We start from the raw sequence: 20,326 nt of genomic DNA, 5'->3' as shown, positions 1-20,326 counted from the left end.
AGACTTTACAGATAAAGTCTTAGAGAGAGAGAGATATATAAGAAATTCTGCTTCTTACAGATTCTTTATCTCTATTTCTATCTCTTATATAATTAATAGAGTTAGTGACTCTTGACTATACATAACTATATAGACTGAAGTTCATAAATACTATTTATAACTCAGCTTGAATACTATTATATATTTAATCTCTACATTTTATCTTTCTACTGTGAATACTTCTAGTAGTTAACAGTACATATCACATCAAGCTGCAAACACCTGAATAATCGCCTGCAAGCACTTATTCTTACAATGATTGAGAATGACTGAGAATTAAAGTATAAACATTTATACATGTTTATAGTGGCTGAGAATTGACAATTGAGAATGAGCGAGAATTGAAGCAGTAGAAATCTGTGAAGTGTAACAGAATAGTCTTATATAAATAATTAAGTACAGCCCGTCACAATAATTAATTAATAATTAATTCAGAATTAATTCAAAATCAATTCAAAATTAATTTAATACTGAAATTATTCTTGAATTTAATAATAAAGTAAGTATTTATATAATTTACACTGAATTGATTATCAACTGATTTTCAATCAATTGATAATTACTTAAATATATAGATTAAATTTATTTTTATTACTATAATTAATTCAGAATCAATTCAGAATCAATTTAAAATCAATTTAAAATTAATTATTAAATATTTTTATCTTGATATATTTTAAAATTCTGTAAAACATCTCTTTATATTCTATATGAATTTATCTGTTCATTTAATTAATTATACATGCTTTGATTGATTGATAAGCTGAGTGGATGAATGAATGAATGAGTGGATTGAAAGATTGAAAGTCAATTACCAACTGATTATTACTGTATTGTGCGAGGTCAGGGTCATGATTATGTAACAAGGTCAAGTGGCGCACTTAGCGAGGTCAAGTTTTCTGTATACACTAATTAATTTAGTATAACATATATAAGAAGCCGGCGTACGCCTGTAATTGTACGCTGGCTCAAGCAACCTTTGAATCACACTGTAATATGATCTCATGTGATGTCATGTGTATTATGCCTTTGAATTCATGAATGGGATTGAACACCTGGCTCTGCAGCCTGTACAGCTCTGATTAATCTCATTATGGTGATAGGGGTGATACAGGGTGGAAGAGGGTGGTAGAGGTAGTAGAGATAGAGGTGGTGGTAGAGCGGGTAGGGGGTGGAAGGGGCGGAAGGGGTAGTAAGAGAGGGTAAGGGGTAGAGGGTAGAAGTGGTAGAGGGGGCTGCGCAAGCAGCAAAGCGAGCGTAAGCGAGCGTTTGATGCTTGTGCCTAGAAGAGAATAAAAAAGAGAAAGACAGAATTTAATAAAATGCTGAAGTAGCGGGAGGAGGAGACTTTATACCTTCCCAAGAGCTAGATGGAGCCACCTTGCCTAAATGGGCATGCTATACTACAAGTCACGGGATCCGCCTCGCCTCTAGGAGTTCAGGTTTGGTCGGGATAAATTTAGGCCTTGCCGGAAAGTCAAAGACATTCGGGGCGTTCTGGCTGTGAGTGAGGACGAACGACCTCACATGGGAGCATCCAGACTGCTCACGGAGTCAGAATGCTAAACCCGACCATCTCATCTGCATCCCTGTTTCAACGGCCTACACTTGTGTGTGTCGATATCATTCGGTCAATGCGTGGTGTTGGACGTGGCAGGACCGGAGTGTGTTGTTGGCTGTCTGTCTGTCTCAACCACATTCACCCTCCTCATACAACTCCCTGTATACACCCTCAGGGCTACAACAAGACCATCTACTCGACCACCATTCTCCTTCGTTTCGGGTGATATCCTCATCGACATTTATTGATATATCGGCAGGCCTGCTGGTGTTGCTCTTTCACAACCTTTATATATATATCCTTTACCTCCCCAAATTCTTGATACACCGCTTTAGAAACGTAAGTTGTTTCTTGATATTGAAACAGCCTGGTCGAATTTCCTTCCTTCTCTTCATGTGTCTTGGACTACGACGGAGTGCCTCGCGCCCTTAGATATCGATAGCTTGGCCTCTCGCCCCAGGTACGTTCCATTGACCTGACGTTTCGTCCGCTACCCCTCGACCCAAACCCGAAGACAAGAGTGCACACTATTTCCATCGGCGACTACTCTCCTCAATCATTCGTCTCCGAGCAACTAGTTGTGCAGACACCTGTTCATAGCCCTTTTGCGACCGATGAACCTTTGCATGCTGGATCGTCTGAATTCATTTCCTCACTTGGACGTTCTATCTTCTAGATTCCCAGACCGTTTCGAGTCTTTCATCACAGGTCTTTTACCTTGACTTGACCATGCCTCATACACCAGAACTTCCACAGGGTGTGTGCCCGGGTGATATTTTAATAGTTGTCCGTGAGTATATACCGTTTTGCTCAGTTGCGTTTGCGGGATCTGATATCACCATGCGCGATAGATGACTTTATAGCTCGGGGCACGGACGAACTGACCCTTCGCCGGGGAGACAAGGTTGAGTTGCTCGAGCTGGATGAAGGTTTTGGGGATGGCTGGTATTTGGGGAAGCATGTGGCCGAGAATAGAACTGGCCTTTTTCCTGGTGGTAAGGACCCTTTCGTTTTGCCTACGATGCATGGTCATAGCTGATAAGGTGATGTCATAGTTTATACAACAAGCATCCCAAAGATAGGGGTTCGTCAGCATGGGGGCACAGCGTCAAATTCTACTATTGGGTCGAAGCCTCGCAGAAATAGTGAGCCGTCGGCATCGCATACAGCCCTGGGAGCTATTTCAGGCCCCGCGTCGCCAACGTCAAACGAGGATACAACTCCGCAGGCATCACGCCAAGTTAGTGGCGCCGATTTTGGACCCCCGACTACTGAAACTACTGAAAGTGATGCCCCAACACGACCCGGGCAACAACAGGGCCCTAGCATGTCGCACCTCCCCTCTTCAACTCCCCTGCCACAGGCCGTGCAAAGAACTATCAGCAAGACTATGTCTCGTGGAAATGGAGATGATAGTGCTGTGATAAATCAAACCTTGAGCGTTATCGATGAACATATCACGAATTTCAGCACCCCACGCCATAGTGTTGTTGCACAGGACCCGAGGAATCCAAATGATTCTGGCAGCGAATACAGCAGCCATCGAGACCATAGACTGTCGTACATCCCTGGAGCGGAAACTGAAGAAGAAGAGGGAGTCACTTTGAACGAATACACTGTAAGGGGTTGGGACCATCACCAGACTGCTCGACATCTTCAAGGGCTTGGTATGGATCCAAAACATTGCGAAATTTTTGAGGAGCAGGAAATCACCGGAGATGTTTTGCTTGAGATGGACCAAGAATTCATCTATATGAAGGAGTTTAACTTTGGGGTTATGGGAAAGCGGTTGAAGAGTTGGCATATAATCAAGACCTTCCAGGAGGAGATCAAAGGGATTAGGCAGCTGCGACAATCCTCATCTACCTTCTCGGGTAGAGATCGCTCTTCTGGGGAGTACGACCGATCTCAGAGTCGATCTGGAGGCTCGTTCCTTCCCAGGATCCCTAATTTTACCGAAAGCCCAAGCCGCAGTGCACGACAATCGAGAAGTGCGTCTGGAAAACATTATTCAGGGATAACAGCTTCTATGTCTTCGACTCTGAGCAGCAACGCTTCCCCAGTTTCACCCCTGAATCAAACCTCTGGCCTAGATAGTTCCTCAAGACCATCAGCAGCATCTATCCGCCAGATAAACTATTCTCGCTCCCATTCATCAATGGAAGGCTCTCCAGGATCTCCTAACCAGAGAACTAGGTCAGCACACGGTGCTCCCCGAGGTAAAAAAGCTTCGTTTGACAGGGGCTGGACCCTGGCAACAGGATCCCAGGCTGTGAACAATCGGCCTGAGAACTTGGTTGGTTCCCCCGCAGAGTCAATTCGCCAGCGGGGGCTAGCCGGCTTTGCCAATCCCGATTTCGATTCCTCTCTCATTGTGGACTCAGCGGATTTGGATAGAGGATATTTCTCAGGAGGTGAAATAGATGCCCGGAAGTCTCGGAAATTGCTTACAAAGCGGGATTCTACAGGCCGAAGCTTTAGCCATTCAAGGAAATCTAGCACTGCAGAAGATTCGAAGCAAGCCCGCGTTAAACGGCACTCGCGATTTGGTAGCGCAGACTCCATCCGGGATTTCGTGCCGCATTTCTCAAACAAAGTTAACCAAAATAGTTCGTTAAACGGGAAGCTCGGTGACCACAGCGTCTTCTCCAAGCAATCGTTTGGAGACAACACCCATGCTCCTACTGTAACGAATTTGGAAGAGAAAAACACAAGCCCCAGTAATGGAATATTTTCTGCACTATCCCCCCTTCATTCAAAGGGGGATGGAGAAAGTTCTGGGCGCTCCTCCCCCTTACCATCGTCACATCTCAAAAACGTTGCTCCTAGAGTTCGTCGTGCCATAGGCTTACGCGCTGTTTCAGATGCCGTCACTGGTAACGAGAGAGCAATGGCTTCATCATCCCCCTCTTCAGCATCTGCGTCAAAGGACTCACAGAAGTCCCCCACTAGGACAAACTCTACTACACCTTCTGGTACATCCAAAAGCTTCGAAATAGAAAGCATAGATAGTTCTACGAAAACCGTTGAAGGAGCATTTGCATTAGTGGCAATGCCAAAGGCTTCCAATGCGCGCTCAAAATCAAAGAAAGATACCAGTGCATACATGCGAGGTTTAGAAAAGAAAACTCCACAAGAACAAATGATTGGATGCGACTACTCTGGCTGGATGAAGAAGAAATCCTCCAATCTAATGACTACATGGAAACCGCGACTTTTCGTTCTTCGTGGTCGCAGACTTTCATATTATTATTCAGAGGACGATACAGAGGAACGTGGACTAATCGATATCTCCTCACATCGTGTATTCCGTGCTGACCAAGACACGATCACGGCACTTCATGCCACACTCACCGGCGCAACAGCGTCTCCAACGTCTCCAAGTAATTGGAATAACGGGAATCCTTCCGCCGATGCAGATTCGGTATCAAATATGTCCAAGTCGTCTTCCGGCGATGCGCCATTCATATTCAAACTCGTTCCACCAAAGGCCGGGTTACCACGGGCGGTTCAGTTTACAAAGCCCTCCGTCCACTTCTTCCAAGTCGACAACATCCAGCAGGGGCGTTTGTGGATGGCAGCACTCATGAAAGCTACGATAGAGAGGGATCTAAACCTCCCAGTTACGACCACGAATAAGCAGAAGACAATCAGTTTGAAGCAAGCTCGTGCTTCCAATCAGCGTCCTCCCGCTCTCATGGGTCCTGGAGTCAAGGAGAAGAAGGCTTCTTCGTCTTCGCCTGAGAACAACGCCAAAGCGACCGACGGACAGGTCACTGGAGGATTGAATATTATTGAATCGCCGGGGGAAGACATGGGCAGTAACAAAGCTAACTCAGAGTTGAAGATACTCGAAGCAGGGGTTATTGGCTCCTCTGACTTGATTGCTGAGTCGATTCTAAACTCAACCCAAGAACCTGCTTCGTAATGGTGATAGCTGATTTCGTCTTAGCGCTTCGTATATCTATCCAAATAAGTATGTGCGTGGGGAGACCTTATTTTTATAATGGTTGAATTTATTTTCCTTTTTCACCGTTATGTTTGTATAATTGTCTACGCAAGCACAACGCTCGCCTTTTGTTTCCCACTGCCCTTCAACATCTGTTCCAAACTTTCTTTCCCTTTTTCCCTCAAATTTCCCTTTCCTTCCACTTTTTCTTAACTGGAGTTTACAGCACATGGCGGCTATGAGATATACCCTTCATTTAAACTTTCTTCCCCCCTCGATATGAACACATGGGAAGGACATATGAGTCGGCAAGCTTTACTTAACAACGGCACTTACTTTTCAAGTATGGTGAAGACTTTGCCTCATTTTTACTGTGGTTTTCTTTATTCTTCATTAACCTCTTATAATTAACTGATTAATTGATCCCTTTCCTTTTAAATTCACGAAAAAAAAAAAAAAATCTGCCTTGAGGCTTGTTACGCTATGTATCTTAAATATTAAAGTTGTAATCAGACTTCGTATTAGCGAAATGCTCGCTTTTAAATCTAGCCGCTTCGTATATTTAATGGTGTCAAATAATCATCTATCTCCTTAAATCGTTCAATTGTTAGGATGAACGCTTTTCAAAATTGACATGCCTTACGCATAGTAATTATTGGATATTGAGGTGATACAGTGCGACCCAGTCACAGCAGGAAAGGTGCTGAGGGGCGACGAAGCTAAATTTTATCTTCGTCCCCAAAGAATTTTATGTAAAAGCCGCATGAGCAACAAAATTTCCTTCCCCCCCATCCCCCCTTTTTTTTAATCCTGATAGTGTAAAGACCTTTGTTTCTACCTCATACTTATTTTTTATATAAGCCTCGACTGCTGGTAGCAACTGACTTGACGAAGAAAGAGAAGAGATAAATTAAAACGCTCCAAATGCGCGCATCTCTATGTCCCTCCCAATGACCCTCCGCCGACTTCTCCCCATTCTCCTCCCAATCTCAACAACATTAATAGTCTATCTATACCTATACCCGATATTCCATGGCTGCAATTTTCCCCCAACAGCCTCGAGCGCGTCTAGCAACCTTCATTCCCTGCCTCCAATCCTAAATACCCTCCGCCAGCATGTCGATGTCCCTCACCTCGACACATCCCAGTATACCCCGAGAGCCCCTTTCCGCCTCCTTGTCCTCGCCGACCCCCAGTTAGAAGGCGATTCCTCCCTACCAAACCCGAACAACCGCCTTCTAAAGTGCCTCGCCAACCACTGGGACGCGATGATATCTGCGGAGACTTGGCCTGGCGCCCTGTTCGCGACCCAGCAGAGCGTCCGCGATACGCTGCTCCTCGATATCCCCCGTTCGCTCAGAGCGATGCGCAAGCGGATAGACCTCTTCGGCAATGACTTCTACCTAGCACATATATACCGGTCCTTGCATTGGTGGTCGAAACCGACGCATGTTACTGTGTTGGGAGATCTGATCGGGAGCCAATGGGTGACGGATGGGGAATTTGAATGGCGCGCGTGGAGGTATTGGAATCGCGTTTTTCGCGGGGGGGTTAGGGTTGATGATGAGATAACCATCACGGGCCGTGAGGATGTGCATGGGAAGGATGTGAAGGTGGTCGAAGATTTAGTATTGGATGTGCAGGGTGACGATGGATCCGCTCCCTCTGGTGGACCGTGGGAGAATCGCATTATTAATGTTGCTGGGAACCACGATGTTGGGTACGCGGGTGATATCACCGACGCTCGCATGGAACGTTTCGATAAAGCCTTTGGACGGGCTAATTGGGATATGCGATTTCAGTATCGTGCTGCCCGGGATAACTTTACGACTACACCTAACGGTACAGGCCTTACAACTATTCCCACGAAACCGGTGGTTGGGGGATCATCCAGCACTACTACCCCCTCAATACACGTTATTGTACTCAACAGCCTCTTATTGGATACCCCGGCCTTTTACCCATCGATTCAAAAACACACATACGATTTCATCAACGACGTGATCCAGCGACGATCCCACCCGGTCGGGGACCGGAGCGCGTTCACACTACTCCTAACCCATCTTCCGCTCCATAAGCGCGAAGGGGTATGTATCGATGCTCCATTTTTCCGCTTCTATGACCAAGACGATCCGCGTGCGACAGAGGATCGGCCACCAAGGTTTAAAGCTGGGGGTTTGCGCGAGCAAAATCATCTCAGCGAACATGCTAGCCATCATGGGATCCTTCAAGGGTTGTTTGGTATGAGTGGGGACCTGCATGCTGCGGCGGGGGGGATGGGCCGGAAGGGTCTTGTGTTAACCGGCCATGACCATGTCGGGTGTGACGTTCTACACTATGCCAATCGATCTGTGACACCGGGTGATGATCCGGAAGGGGACAAGGTCCCCGGTTGGTCGTGGGCTGCGACGAGATATCCTAGAAGCGGCTCCGCTCACTCCTCGCTGTCATTGCCGTTCCCAGATGGTACGCCCAATATTAGAGAAGTTACTCTCCGCTCGATGATGGGGGCGTATGGCGGCAATGCGGGCTTCCTCTCCCTGTGGTTCGACTCTGATCCTTCCGTGCAGGAATGGAAATATGAGATTTCCACGTGCCGTTTGGGCGTGCAACATATCTGGTGGGCTACCCATATTCTTGCGATAGTCACGGCCGTTCTCCTTGTGGTTTCTGCATCGTCCAGTGTCTGGGCCCGGTTGTTTGGTGGCCCAGCAAGTGAGGCAGCTGTCGAATCGAGAGCAAAGGGGAATAAGGGCTAAGTGATTGGTAATAAAGCGGATGACTTAAAAAGGGTCCCCAAGATGTGAAGAGCTCCACCACGTGAGGATTCCACTGAGGATGGAGAAGGGGATTCAAATGATAAATGAAGAACTGGGTTACTGAATTTTAAGGACTGGACCCATGCTTTCTCAAGGTAGAGGCCCCCCCCTTTTTTTTTTTTTTTTTTTTTTTTTCTCCTTTCTTTGTGGACCTAATAGCTACTTATACCCTGTCCGTTTTCCAGTTTAGCATCCGAAGGAGCATTTGCAGCTTGTTTTCTAATCAGCGGTGGACCTTAATTCTTTACCTCTATATGTATGTACAATATGCCGGGTTTATTTTCTTGCTTTTATTCACCTATGCGTTTTAGGAGTATGGAAGTATACAGGGTATTACCCTCTGTGAAATTATCTCTTGCTAATAATATTACATCTAATCTGGCTTGTGCTGTAAAGCGGATCATATAAACGAACAATATCTGTGGCTTTGTCTACGGGTCGAAATAAACAGAATATATCGCAATCTAGGAGGCAAATGCGGGCTACACAATCTCTCTGAGTTCTCTCGGATGGGTTTCAAAGGGATCATTTCTCAAAGATCCCGCGTTGCTCTAGTTGTTACTGCTGTTCTTTTCTTCATTTCTCCTATAACTCTTTCATATACTTTCTCGCACCAGGGTATTCCTATCTAAGAATTCGTCTTCATTGTGTTATCGTCGTTTCATTGACTGGCTCTGCTTGTTCGATTTCTCCTACGGAGGGATTGTATCGGACGGTACGGGTGGGTGGGACATACACTACGTGCACACATGGAAAAGCGGGAGGGGAGATATGGAGGAAAGAAAAGAAAATGTTCAGTAGGGGGAAAAACACCAAGAAAGTGGGAAAGCGGAAGGACAAAAGAAAATGATGACATTTGGTTAAACAAGTTTTGCGTATCGCATAAAAAACGCCTTGTAGGTAGAAAGATTTGCTTTCATTTTCTAAATTACCACATCCCCTCAACCATTCTACACCACGACACCGGAGTTGGCTGCGATACGCTGTGATAAAATGTTAGTATGTTATCTCACATATGGAAACCGAGGCGTGGTTATTGTTGCATACCGGCCACAGGTCTGTAGCTTCCTTTCCTATGGGACCGGTGATGGCTGAGCCCTTCATTTCACCCTTTGCGTTGACGATCTGCGGAAATTATATATGTTAGTATTAAGAGGTCTTCCAGACATGATGGTATCACATTTTCATCTTCCCGAATTCCTGCTCCTCAAGGAACCATTCAATTTGAAGTATGGTAACTCGACCACGTGGGAAAAGACTCCATCGCAGCGCAATCCGTTTTCCCAACCCTGACAAAAGGACCAGGGACCAGAAAGTGAAAAATAAGGGAAGGTAATACAAGTATAAGATCACTCACCACACCAGCATTATCCTCAAAGTACAGATAAATGCCATCCGCCCGTCGCCACGGCTTGCTCTGTCTTACAACAACAGCAGGCATGACTTTCTTCCTCAGCTCGGGCTTACCCTTCTTGACGGTAGCCATGACCATGTCGCCAACACCCGCGGCGGGGAGACGGTTGAGACGGGCTCCAATGCCCTTGACAGAGATGACGTAGATGTTTCGCGCACCGGAGTTATCGCAGCAGTTCATCACGGCGCCGCTGTGTTGAAAACCTTTGTCAGCATGGAATCTTCGCCTCGTATTTTGCATTTTCTTCCCGTCCGCATGCGTTTGGTTTGTTTTAATGGTTCGATGAGGGCTTTGTTGGGCATGTGGTGACATATTTTATAGGTAGGTTCCTGGGGTGGGAACTGGGGAGGGAGAGAGGGAGTTTTTCGTTTCAAAACGTACACTGGCAGACCGAGAGTCATCTTTAGCTTGTTGCCGGCGGCACCACCACGACTGTAGAAGACAGCAAAAGAAAAAGTCAGTTAAAAGTTTTCTCCAATTCAATATTTCCAATCTTCATTTAAAGATCTCCCCGCGCCGCCCGCTTCAACCTCAAAATCCATCAATTCGCGCTTTCATCCACCCCCTGCATCCTCGTCTAACATTATTCTTTCATCTGATCCGTTTCCTTATTTTTTTCCACACATTTATCATCCCTTTCTGCCTCCACCCCTCCTCACAACCAGAAGCGATCAAAACATTGGATTGGGGGTTCCTTTCAAGCTTACCCTCTTTTCGACATGGTGTTGGATTATGAAGTTTGTGCGTAACCGGTCAAAAAAGCAACAGGTGGTGGGGAATTTGGCGACAGACACGGTCGAGGGCGGCTGTTTGTCGTCTGGGTTGTGTCGTCCGTACTTCGAGGCTTCGCGATATTTTGTGTCGCTTAGTGTGGGCTAGAAATCTTAGCGCCCGGATTAGCTGCAGTTCGGGAAGATTAGTCAGATATACACGTGACTTGCCCTAACGCTAATATGATTTGGGAATTAGAGATCAACCTCCAGGGTTGCGTATTAAAGTGATTTATTAACATTGAGTAGAGCTTTACGGGAAAGATTCAAGATGATATAAATTAGACTGCATATAATGAAGCTTCAAACATCTGTGCATAATAATTTAGTGCTATTTAATGTATTATAACTGAAAATGGCTTTTTAATTATAACATGATATCGTCGGTTTGACTGCTGATACGTGATAAAACGAAGAGCCGATGTGAAATTTATTGAAACAAAACAAAATGGGGAGGACACACTTCCAAGTCTGATACGCCTTTTTGAAAAATCATCCCATACACAAAGATACAAATAATACAGGGCAAGACAAAAGGGAACCATAAATTTAAAAGAAATACCTTCCCAATTTGACGCCCAGAGCGCCTAAGCCTACGTCAATGCGGAGCATAGAACAAACGGGGAATTTGTCGAAAGTCCAGTTTCGTTACGGTGTATATGTTATCTGTCCTAGTAAACGCACCAGCAGTTCATACTTATAGTTGCTGTTCATCATCCTTCTCCTCCTGCTTCAGAGGCTCCTCCTTCGTAGCAGCTGGTACAGGGGGAGTTCCAGTGTCCGCGGGTGTAGATGTTTCTGATGGCCCCGCCGGCTCCGGCTGTGTGGGCTCAAAAGGCGCAGCTGGTGGCAGCGCTTCAGCTGAATGTGATTTCGGTGGTGTTGCTTTACGCGGCTCCTCTTTAGGTACTTTTGGCGCCTCTGTTTTGGTGCTGGTGGCAGCAGTGGTCGGTTCTTCTGGCGGCGCATCTTCCATCATCGTGTCCATGTCGGTAGTGGTTTCCGGTACGATTGATTCGCTAGTTGATAGGGGTGCTGACTCTGACGGCTCCTCTTCATCCGCAGCGGGAGGCGCAACAACGGCTTCGTTGCGCTCGCTAGTGGATATGTCGTCTGCATCCATCCTTGACTCCGATCGCGTTGCCGGTTCCTCTGGGGATGGTGTCCCCTTGTCTTGGATCTCGACTTCTGCTTCGGGCTCCGCTTCGTCGGCATCCTCCATTTTTTCATCAAGGCCAGCGTCTTCGTCTGGCAACGATGACTCTTCCCGAGGAGTAACCAGGCCACTGTCAGCGCCAGAATCACCTCCGTCAAGATTTCGGTAGTTGACCTGGTTCCGTCGCTTGATAACACCAGGCTGCGGACGGATTCCGTTCGCAGCTTGTTCTTCTTCGTCTTCACTGTCACTTAATTCACCCTCCTTTTCGATGTATTGGTCAAACCGCCGCTTGGTAAACCTCCTATCCTTATTCTCGTCTTCGTCGAGATCGTCTAGAATGGCATCGGCTTCATCATCCATTCCATCAAGTAGAGGCCCTCTTGGGACGTCCGTCATCTGAACAGACGGGGCGAAAGCAGTGCGCTTGAGGTTTTCAATAACCTGCATTCGAATCTTGTCGAGGTACTCTTTTGAATTTGCATTGTCCATATTCGACGGGCGAACATCAAGTTCGTAGTCAGGAGAAAAGTACTGCAGTGATATTAGCTTACAAGTCTACAAGCAAGTACCCCAAAAGGTATGGGTTGCCTTACCTCATAGTAGTCATTATATGGCAACTCAGTCCCCAACTGTTCACCCACTAGAATTCCAGTTTCGAAACACCACGTTCGAGCCACATTTCTCATAGTGTAACCACCACCACCGACAATCATAGTTGGAATGCCAAAGCTCCTCACGTATTTGACGCAATTTGCATGCCCTCTCATACTCAAATTAAAGCAACCCAAACGGTCTCCGGACAAGCTGTCTCCACCACATTGCAGCACCACTGCCTCGGGACGGTACCATTCCATAACGTGTTTAATGACCGGCTCAAAAATTCCCTTATAGCTTATATCATCAATACCATCTCGCAGAGGGAAATTAACGGCGTAATGTTTGCCCGCACCGACGCCGATATCGCGTAATTCGCCTGTGCCGGGGAAATATTCCCCATATTTATGGAAGGAAACTGTCATGACTCTGTCGGTGGTGTAAAAAGCTTCTTCCACTCCATCTCCATGGTGCACATCGATATCGACATATAGAACTCTTTGTTTGAAACGTAACAGCTCGAGAATTCCAAGCACGATATCTAAAGCAAGTCGTAATCAGTGTGTAAGCAGAGGCATTATTAGGACCCATCGCAGGGTTTGCGCAACATACCGTTCACGTAACAGAAACCACTTGCTTCGCTCTTTTTCGCGTGGTGAAGGCCGCCAGCCCAGTTGACTGCGATGTCGCATTTGTTCCGGTTGAGGCGTGCAGCGCCCTCCATGCTTCCTCCAGCGCTAATTCCGCAGAACTCGAAAAGGCCATCAAAGACTGGACAGTCGTCGCCGACATTGTATCGGCTTTGCTCTTTCGCGTAAGAATCCATGTTATCAGGCGTAACTTTTGCGAGGAAGTCAATATATTCATCGGTATGGAACTGGGTCATTTCGAACTTGTTCGCCGGTTTTGCGCGCTATTAAAACAAAGACTCCGAAAAGCTTGTTAGCGAAGTTGCCGAAGCAGCATCCCAGCTAGAGAAAAGGCTGGATGTCATAGCGGAAGTTAACATATACGAGAAGAAACGTACGTAAATTTCCATCTTCTTATATAGGCCGTAATTCATAACTAAGCTATGGGCCATCCGGATGCGATGGGGCTTCATGGGATGGCCTGCGACATATGCATAGTTGCCCACATCGGAATCATAAAAGTACGCAATCCTCTTCTTATCGGCCGGGCCATTGGCGATACTCAGGTCGAGGGGTGCAAATGACGACATGGTGAAAAGTGCGCTCGCCTATAGCTATATGATCGGGTGAGAGGAGAAAGATTCAAAGCTCGAAGGCATGTACTTCGTGCAGAGGGAAGAGAGTAAAGTAGGGTATTCGGATATCGTCAGCAGCACAGAAGCAACAGCATCCTATAACAATCAACAGCGCCGGTCGTGGAGAGGGGTTGGGGCGTGGCGGCTGGGATGGAGGGAGATAGATAAAGAAGTGAAAGAGAGGGAGCAAACCTCAGTCAATGGCCGGCGAAAGAGCTCGGAGACAAGAAACAAGTGAACGAATTGGATGAAGGGGCGTGATGACTAAGCGCGCTTTGGTCTGCATGTTTTGGGAGAGCGCAGAAAACCGCGACAGAGCATCATCACAGCGCTTGACTACAGCTGCTACAGCTACCATCATCGGCCCTTGACTTACTTCCTAGACACCGGCATCCATGTTCCACTTGGTTAACCACTGATCTAGTACTCCGTCGAACATACCCTCTCCCGATTCCTACTCTGTTACGTGCTAGTTTCAAGCTTCGCAAGCACCGGAGCCTATTGTAGGAGCTCCATCTCTTCGGAGCCAGCCAGGGACAGCCACATCACACTGTCTACCTCCTACGCATATTCGATCACACTCAACAAACAAATATCGCGAAAATGGAGCGGTTTAATCGGATGCTGCAGGCCGCCCAGGGCATGGGTATGAGTAACGCAGCTCCCGGCGCAGTAAGTTTTGCTCTGCCCGGTTGTGTCACCCTCCGGGTTTGCTTGCGTTCTTTTTATATGATTCCTTGATAAAGGCTGGAATAAGGGCGCGCTCTCTTTGAACATCCACTCTATATATATTGCCCTATCGCGACAATAATTATACCCAGGCATTTTTCTTTTATTACAGTTCCAAGAGCTAACAGCATGACTACTCAGGATGCACCCAACCTCATCGATAACTCAGAAACAGTGCACATATCGTCGCTGGCCTTACTCAAGATGCTGAGACATGGCCGGGCAGGTGTACCCATGGAAGTTATGGGTCTCATGCTAGGGGATTTCGTTGATGAATATACTGTTAGAGTCGTTGATGTGTTCGCGATGCCTCAGAGCGGTACTGGAGTTAGTGTTGAAGCTGTGGACCCTGTCTTTCAGACCAAGATGATGGAAATGCTTAAACAAACAGGAAGGTTAGTTTTGTTCTCTTTCACCTTTGAGGGTGTCTCTAACCAATCATCAACTGACCCCTTCTTAATCTTGCTACAGACCAGAGACCGTCGTCGGATGGTACCATTCTCACCCCGGATTCGGTTGTTGGCTCTCCTCCGTTGATATCAATACCCAACAATCCTTCGAGCAACTCACCCCTCGCGCGGTAGCCGTCGTCGTCGACCCTATACAGTCCGTCAAAGGCAAAGTCGTTATCGACGCCTTCCGCTTAATCTCCTCTCAGACGCTTATGATGGGACAGGAGCCCCGACAGACCACCTCCAACCTGGGTCATCTGAACAAACCGTCTATTCAATCGCTTATCCATGGCCTAAATCGCCACTATTACAGCATTGCCATCAACTACCGCAAGACCGGACTGGAGGAGAATATGCTGATGAACCTTCATAAACATGTGTGGACGGAGGCGCTGCAAATGAATGATTTTAGAGAGGAGGGGAGCAGGAATGTGGATCGGCTGAAGAAGCTTGTTAGCCTTGCTGAGGGTTATGAGAAGCGCGTAAAAGAGGAGACTGAGTTGACAATGGATCAATTGAAGACTCGATATGTTGGGAAGGTGGATCCGAAGAAACGTCAGTACCATATCATTTATCTCCCCTCTTGTTTTTCTAAGCTCTAGTCCCACTAACCAGTTCGCTGTTACGGTTTATTATATACAGACATCGAAGATGTTGGCCAGCAACTGATCGAGGACAACATCGTCGCCGTCTCACGGCAGATGATCGATAAGGAAGCCTCCTTGGCCATCGACGCGAGTAAAAACGGGACGCAGAGCGAGTCAATGGATGTGGATGAAGAGCTATGATCTTGGCCTGTTTTATTTTAATTTTGCTACTTTATTCCTGCACTTTTCTGAGCATGAAATGTCAGGCTCCTTATCTTCTCTAGAAAGGCACTAGCATGATTCCCCGCAATTAGCAATGTGAAAGACGGGATACACATACACTGTACTGCTGTAAACTGGCATGAGGAAGGTGGGAAGGTTTATTGCCCTTATTTCTTGTGGTACTCCTCCTGCCTTAGCCTCTGTATAGATGTGCAGCTGCTGTAGCATAGAAAGGAAAATAATTACTTGGGGACAACAAACCTTGGAGTGATAGCTCCTTTACCCGTAGTAACTGCTATCCCCGAAAGATACATACCTGAAGGCCTGTAATTCTTCTAGTCACCCCCAGGATGGAGGGCTTGGAAGTGCGGGAGGGAGCCGCTTTTACTCATATCTACTCCTAGAGCTTGAATGATACGGTACAAAGCGGGAAAAAATAAAGAGTAGGTATAGATTTGTTACACAACAGATCCAATACAGGTGCGACAACACAAAACAGAGAGGCAGCCTTGCCAACCGCCGTATGTGCTTGTTATATCGATGCCAACGGAACAGAACAGCTCACAAGACTCAGTTAATTAAAACAAAGGCAAAGCTGACGTTCTTGGGGTGGCACGACGGACGGAGCATTGATCTCCCCGGCATCTACAACCCTATGCACAATGATTGAGCATAGAGTCAAATTTCGTTCCGCTGGGTTTCAACTTTCATTAGGTTGAGGAAGAAAAGACAAGAGAAGATGAAAATGTTCGCAGAAATTGTTTTGTGGTTGGTGGAAGCTGACTAAGTAACTGCACTTCCGGCCTGCCATTTCTCCCGTAGCGCTATTCAGGGATTCGATCCTGGAGCTTTTTTGAGGTTTTTCAAACTGTAGGTTTCTATACATGCAGAAACTTCCACAGAAGAGAAACACACGACCAAGCCTTGTTTCTCTAATGCTCTATGCCGTCGACTATGAAAATATAGAGCATCTTTCATATCTTTTCACATTGGTGTAAGAGGTTTTCTCCAGCATGCTCAGTCGTGCTATGCTGCCTCTTTTGAGGCCTCGTGCGGTTCCACTATCTATCCGAACCTCCTCCTTCACATACCCTCCTCCACATCTACGATATTTCGCCAGTAATAATAGCAAACCTCCGCGACCTAATGGAGGCAAAGCGCCTTCGCATACGCCCTCTTCAAACCCCGAACCTTCCGCCACGCCTCCTTCACAATCATCCAAATCAGGACAAGAGTTTTCAGAGAGCCAGCCAGAATTTGAATCAAGTGGGAAATCTCAGAAGAATACCGCGCCCGAATCTGCAGGAACTGCAACTGGCGGAGGTGCGGGAGCTGGGACAGCACGGACGAGTAGTTCTGAGCCACAATCCGATTTCTCCAAGGATCAACCGGAGTTCGAGACAGAGGCTACCTCTCCGAAGGATGAAGCGGCTGCGGAACCATCGCCTTCACAGCCCCAGAAACCCCTCCCAGACCTCACCCGAGGCATCCCTTCTACGATAGCAGAGGAGCTTGAAGCTCGTTCAAAACATCGTGGTCCAACTGCCCTTAACCTCACGGAGGAAGATGGTTCAGGGGCAGGTGAGGGCGGAGACGTCCCCAAAAACCCTTATGTGTCATCCACTGAACGCCGACGAAACAGATTCATCAATATTATGTATGCTGTGTTTCTGGGAAGTGGTGTGGGTGGTACAATATTCCTAGGCCGAAATTGGGATACTGAGGAGGAGGAGAAGCTTCACAAGGATGCGCCCTCCGGTTGGGGATTTGGGCTCTTTTTCGCCCGTATCAAGGCTCGTTTCTCTGATATCACAAGTTACTATAAGGATCCAGCATTCGAGAAACTTCTTCCGGACGATGACCCGATGATGCGGCAGCCTTACACACTAGTTATTAGTTTGGAAGATCTTTTGGTCCACAGTGAATGGACGCGGGAACACGGATATCGTGTGGCTAAGCGACCTGGGGTCGACTATTTCCTTCGATATCTCAATCAGTATTATGAATTGGTTCTCTTTACTAGTGTTCCGAGTATGATGGCAGACCAGGTGCTTCGCAAGCTTGACCCGTACCGGATCATTCGTTGGGTCTTATTCCGAGAAGCAACCAAGTACGAGGACGGTGAGCATGTCAAGGTATTTATTTACTTTCTTGCAGTTTTTAATTATCGGGATTATTATACTCAACAAAACCTTTGTAGGATCTTTCCTACCTAAACCGAGACCTTTCGAAAGTTATTATGATTGACACACACGCTCCACACGCCAAACGTCAACCTGAGAACGCCATCATCCTTGACAAATGGAAGGGTGATCCCCGTGACAAGGACCTCGTCGCCCTTATCCCATTCCTCGAATACGTCGCCGGGATGGGCATCGAGGACGTACGACCAGTCATCAAATCCTTCGAAGGCACCAAAATCCCCGTGGAATTTGCTCGGCGTGAGAAACTGATGCGAGAAAAGTTCCAGAAACAACTAGCTGAAGAGCGGGCCAAGAAACCCAAGTACAGCGTCAGCAGCATTGCGTCTCTACTAGGCATCAAGCCCACACCCCCAACGATTGATGGTGTTGACCCGGCCGCAGGCCTGGAGCAGGGCAAGATGCTGTGGGATCAGATTCGCGAGCGGGGCCAGAAGCAGTATGAGCTAATTGACAAGGAGATTCGGGAGAATGGGGAGAAATGGCTGGCGGAGATGGCAGCAGAGGAAGAAAAGGCGAGGGAGGAGCAGATGAATGGGATGCGGAATAGCTTTACGGGGTTCTTCGGCTTTGGTAGTGGCGGGGATGGCCAGGCGAGGAAATGATTTTCCGAGTCCATAATACATCCCCTCCCTCTCCCGAAATGATCTTTTCTTTTGCTTTTTTGTAAATTGACAATGTGCTTCAATCCCGAAGGCACTCGAATCCCAACCATGAATACCTCAAAATACCAGCCCCATGTCTCATCCAGCCCTCCTATCCTTCAGTGGCACTTTTCTACGTTCTAATCTACTCCACTGGGAACCGGCCGGACATGAAAACAATCCCTCTCTCCAGACTTCCCCCAACTCTCGTCCTATACAAAGTCATGATTTCCAGCTTATTCAAACTCTAGGTTCGCTATTGGCATACGTGGCTTGGCGCTGTTGTCTCTCCTCTCCTTATCCTTCTGGAACTTTTATCCCACTTTTCAGACCCACGCTGTCCTCTGTTGAATGTATGTATGGGTTGGGTTACTTGCATGGCTATTTATCTTCTTCTTTTTATTATTTGTATATCGTTATTTTATAGTCCCACCTTGTTCCAGTTTAGATATTGATCTATATGCATTTCATCTGGTGGAAAAGATGGGGGGGATGGATGGCTTAGGAAGGGAACAGACCGGTCAAGGGGCTTTTCCTTTCCCCTTTCTTTAACTTGCTTTTCTTGTTTGTATCTAACACATATATGTATATTATTTGAAGAATATGCGTGTTGGTAATACGCATGTAACTAAATGGTGATGGACAAAGATTTACCTATAAGACACCATGGATTCCCCCTCATCCCCGAAGCACCAATCTCCAGTCTCTAAACGCACACAACACCTTCTCACATCCTCACGTATAGTACCCCCCTTTAACCCCCCCACTTTCTAACTCCTCCCCCCCCTTCGTATCCGCCATCAACCCCGTGTGCATATGGGAGGAAAGGGGAATGGCGGAGGAATATATCATATTTTGAGCTTTTCGTTCCTGGAAAGAATTGGAGAGTGTATGAAATAGCGCATAGCTGGAAAAAATAAGTTAAACGAATACCTGTCTAGTCCCACCTCCAAACATCTTCCGAAACCACTTCGCCCGCTCAAAAAACGCACGGAATCCGAGTATTATGCTGCCCATCGGCGCCCCTAGGCCCTCCGCAAAGCATATGCTGATACTATCGAACAGCCGCAGTATTCTTTCGCATCAACTCCTTCCCCTGCAATCCCGTCAAATAGTCGGGCTCCATCCAGGTGCTTTGCGATGGGCTTCTGACTTTCAGGGACAGGAAAGGAGCACACAAAGCTGAGACGCCTTGGCATCTTTAAGTGGGAGGATGGTGCCGCTTAGAGTGTTTTCGAGAGATACCACTCTAGTCGATGGGAAGTTGATTGATTGATCGATTGATTGATTACATCTTTAAGTTGGTGTCTGCATCCCGTAAGGGCGCTATGCAACTGGTCTTGATCTAGCCTAATTAGGTATCTTAAGCGAGGCCCGGCAGGGCCTCGCGTGCTGCCACCCAAATTGCCACACCTCTGTAGGATAGTTGAAGGTTGTATTGATAGATCTATCTACAAGAACATAATATAGTGGTGGGTCACATGATCTAGTGGGATCGCTAACCGCAACGGCTGTAACAGCCAACACCCCCCCTTGAGATAACAAGAATCACACACAAAAACACTCAAACCACCAAGATAGTCTGTCAAAACCAAATACAAATGTAAAATTAAACATTCCCAACTTTTACACCTGTAAGACCTAGCAAAATCATGAATCATATAAATATCACAGTGTTTAGAGATTTAATAAGTTCATTCATTATCATCTGAGTGATGAGAATGTATTCTAAATCAATAATCTTCTAATTCAACTGTCAATGTGAAAAATGAAAATATGTATCAATGTGCTTACTTCAGACTGTAATATCTGTCATCTTTGTGAGATCTATAATACTCTTATTATCAGTGAGAATCTGTATCAAAGATGTAGTAATAAAGTCAAGCTCAATTATAAGATTTCAGATTCATATTACTTTATAA

At 46.6% G+C, this 20,326-nt stretch overlaps 6 protein-coding genes across 8 annotated transcripts; 4 read left to right on the top strand and 2 right to left on the bottom strand.

The window, feature by feature from the left end:
- Positions 1 to 1,505: 1,505 nt before the first annotated feature.
- On the top strand, positions 1,506 to 6,137 carry BDBG_04062. Of its 2 annotated transcripts, XM_031721523.1 has the most exons (4): positions 1,506 to 2,060; positions 2,277 to 2,390; positions 2,452 to 2,595; positions 2,656 to 6,137. In XM_031721523.1, the coding sequence occupies exons 2-4, from the start codon at positions 2,330 to 2,332 to the stop codon at positions 5,526 to 5,528; spliced, it is 3,078 nt and encodes a 1,025-aa protein (XP_031578109.1). In that variant the 5' UTR covers positions 1,506 to 2,060; positions 2,277 to 2,329; the 3' UTR covers positions 5,529 to 6,137. The 2 variants fall into 2 exon arrangements, with proteins under 2 accessions (XP_031578109.1, XP_031578108.1); XM_031721522.1 differs by having other exon boundaries at positions 1,506 to 2,390.
- Position 6,138: 1 nt separating this feature from the next.
- Positions 6,139 to 9,407, top strand: BDBG_04061. 2 transcript variants are annotated; one of them, XM_002625956.2, is made up of 3 exons: positions 6,160 to 8,463; positions 8,554 to 8,624; positions 8,765 to 9,407. In XM_002625956.2, exon 1 carries the CDS (start codon positions 6,488 to 6,490, stop codon positions 8,306 to 8,308), a length of 1,821 nt encoding a protein of 606 aa, XP_002626002.2. In that variant the 5' UTR covers positions 6,160 to 6,487; the 3' UTR covers positions 8,309 to 8,463; positions 8,554 to 8,624; positions 8,765 to 9,407. The 2 variants fall into 2 exon arrangements, with proteins under 2 accessions (XP_031578107.1, XP_002626002.2); XM_031721521.1 differs by having other exon boundaries at positions 6,139 to 8,463; positions 8,554 to 9,407.
- BDBG_04060 (60S ribosomal protein L23) lies at positions 8,652 to 10,764 on the bottom strand. The gene is made up of 6 exons (XM_002625955.2): positions 10,724 to 10,764; positions 10,490 to 10,657; positions 10,164 to 10,214; positions 9,726 to 9,972; positions 9,416 to 9,493; positions 8,652 to 9,351 (listed from the first exon to the last, which is right to left on the bottom strand). The coding sequence occupies exons 2-6, from the start codon at positions 10,501 to 10,503 to the stop codon at positions 9,319 to 9,321; spliced, it is 423 nt and encodes a 140-aa protein (XP_002626001.1). The 5' UTR covers positions 10,504 to 10,657; positions 10,724 to 10,764; the 3' UTR covers positions 8,652 to 9,318.
- Positions 10,765 to 10,809: 45 nt separating this feature from the next.
- Positions 10,810 to 16,269, bottom strand: BDBG_04059 (histone deacetylase 1/2). Its single transcript, XM_002625954.2, has 8 exons — positions 15,876 to 16,269; positions 15,678 to 15,732; positions 15,314 to 15,585; positions 14,749 to 15,190; positions 13,333 to 14,676; positions 12,918 to 13,218; positions 12,305 to 12,846; positions 10,810 to 12,242 (listed from the first exon to the last, which is right to left on the bottom strand). The coding sequence occupies exons 5-8, from the start codon at positions 13,522 to 13,524 to the stop codon at positions 11,250 to 11,252; spliced, it is 2,028 nt and encodes a 675-aa protein (XP_002626000.1). The 5' UTR covers positions 13,525 to 14,676; positions 14,749 to 15,190; positions 15,314 to 15,585; positions 15,678 to 15,732; positions 15,876 to 16,269; the 3' UTR covers positions 10,810 to 11,249.
- On the top strand, positions 13,859 to 16,187 carry BDBG_04058 (26S proteasome regulatory subunit rpn11). The gene is made up of 4 exons (XM_002625953.2): positions 13,859 to 14,241; positions 14,440 to 14,693; positions 14,770 to 15,305; positions 15,393 to 16,187. Exons 1-4 carry the CDS (start codon positions 14,173 to 14,175, stop codon positions 15,536 to 15,538), a joined length of 1,005 nt encoding a protein of 334 aa, XP_002625999.1. The 5' UTR covers positions 13,859 to 14,172; the 3' UTR covers positions 15,539 to 16,187.
- A 31-nt stretch (positions 16,270 to 16,300) lies between the features above and the next one.
- On the top strand, positions 16,301 to 19,515 carry BDBG_04057 (import inner membrane translocase subunit tim-50). The gene is made up of 2 exons (XM_002625952.2): positions 16,301 to 17,694; positions 17,760 to 19,515. The coding sequence occupies exons 1-2, from the start codon at positions 16,573 to 16,575 to the stop codon at positions 18,363 to 18,365; spliced, it is 1,728 nt and encodes a 575-aa protein (XP_002625998.1). The 5' UTR covers positions 16,301 to 16,572; the 3' UTR covers positions 18,366 to 19,515.
- Positions 19,516 to 20,326: the final 811 nt, after the last annotated feature.

The sequence above is a fragment of the Blastomyces gilchristii genome (assembly GCF_000003855.2).
Source record: "Blastomyces gilchristii SLH14081 genomic scaffold supercont1.6, whole genome shotgun sequence".
NCBI classification, from domain to species: Eukaryota; Fungi; Ascomycota; class Eurotiomycetes; order Onygenales; family Ajellomycetaceae; genus Blastomyces; species Blastomyces gilchristii.
Note: the sequence above shows the minus strand (reverse complement) of the source record. Positions and strands in the feature narration are given on the sequence as shown.

Bases quoted from the DNA above. Each gene is read 5' to 3' on its own strand.
- BDBG_04058 (XM_002625953.2), top strand. From the start codon at position 14,173: ATGGAGCGGTTTAATCGGATGCTGCAGGCCGCCCAGGGCATGGGTATG. The intron at 14,242-14,439 runs GTAAGTTTTGCT...ATGACTACTCAG, and splicing joins GTAACGCAGCTCCCGGCGCA to GATGCACCCAACCTCATCGA. The intron at 14,694-14,769 runs GTTAGTTTTGTT...ATCTTGCTACAG, and splicing joins ATGCTTAAACAAACAGGAAG to ACCAGAGACCGTCGTCGGAT.
- BDBG_04057 (XM_002625952.2), top strand. From the start codon at position 16,573: ATGCTCAGTCGTGCTATGCTGCCTCTTTTGAGGCCTCGTGCGGTTCCA. The intron at 17,695-17,759 runs GTATTTATTTAC...AAACCTTTGTAG, and splicing joins AGGACGGTGAGCATGTCAAG to GATCTTTCCTACCTAAACCG.
- BDBG_04061 (XM_031721521.1), top strand. From the start codon at position 6,488: ATGTCCCTCCCAATGACCCTCCGCCGACTTCTCCCCATTCTCCTCCCA.
- BDBG_04062 (XM_031721523.1), top strand. From the start codon at position 2,330: ATGCCTCATACACCAGAACTTCCACAGGGTGTGTGCCCGGGTGATATT. The intron at 2,391-2,451 runs GTGAGTATATAC...CATGCGCGATAG, and splicing joins TGATATTTTAATAGTTGTCC to ATGACTTTATAGCTCGGGGC. The intron at 2,596-2,655 runs GTAAGGACCCTT...GTGATGTCATAG, and splicing joins AACTGGCCTTTTTCCTGGTG to TTTATACAACAAGCATCCCA.
- BDBG_04060 (XM_002625955.2), bottom strand. The intron at 9,494-9,725 runs GTGAGTGATCTT...TAATTTCCGCAG, and splicing joins TTGAGGATAATGCTGGTGTG to ATCGTCAACGCAAAGGGTGA. The intron at 9,352-9,415 runs GTATGCAACAAT...ATTTTATCACAG, and splicing joins AAGCTACAGACCTGTGGCCG to CGTATCGCAGCCAACTCCGG.
- BDBG_04059 (XM_002625954.2), bottom strand. From the start codon at position 13,524: ATGTCGTCATTTGCACCCCTCGACCTGAGTATCGCCAATGGCCCGGCC. The intron at 13,219-13,332 runs GTACGTTTCTTC...TTGTTTTAATAG, and splicing joins ATAAGAAGATGGAAATTTAC to CGCGCAAAACCGGCGAACAA. The intron at 12,847-12,917 runs GTATGTTGCGCA...GACTTGCTTTAG, and splicing joins TGGTTTCTGTTACGTGAACG to ATATCGTGCTTGGAATTCTC.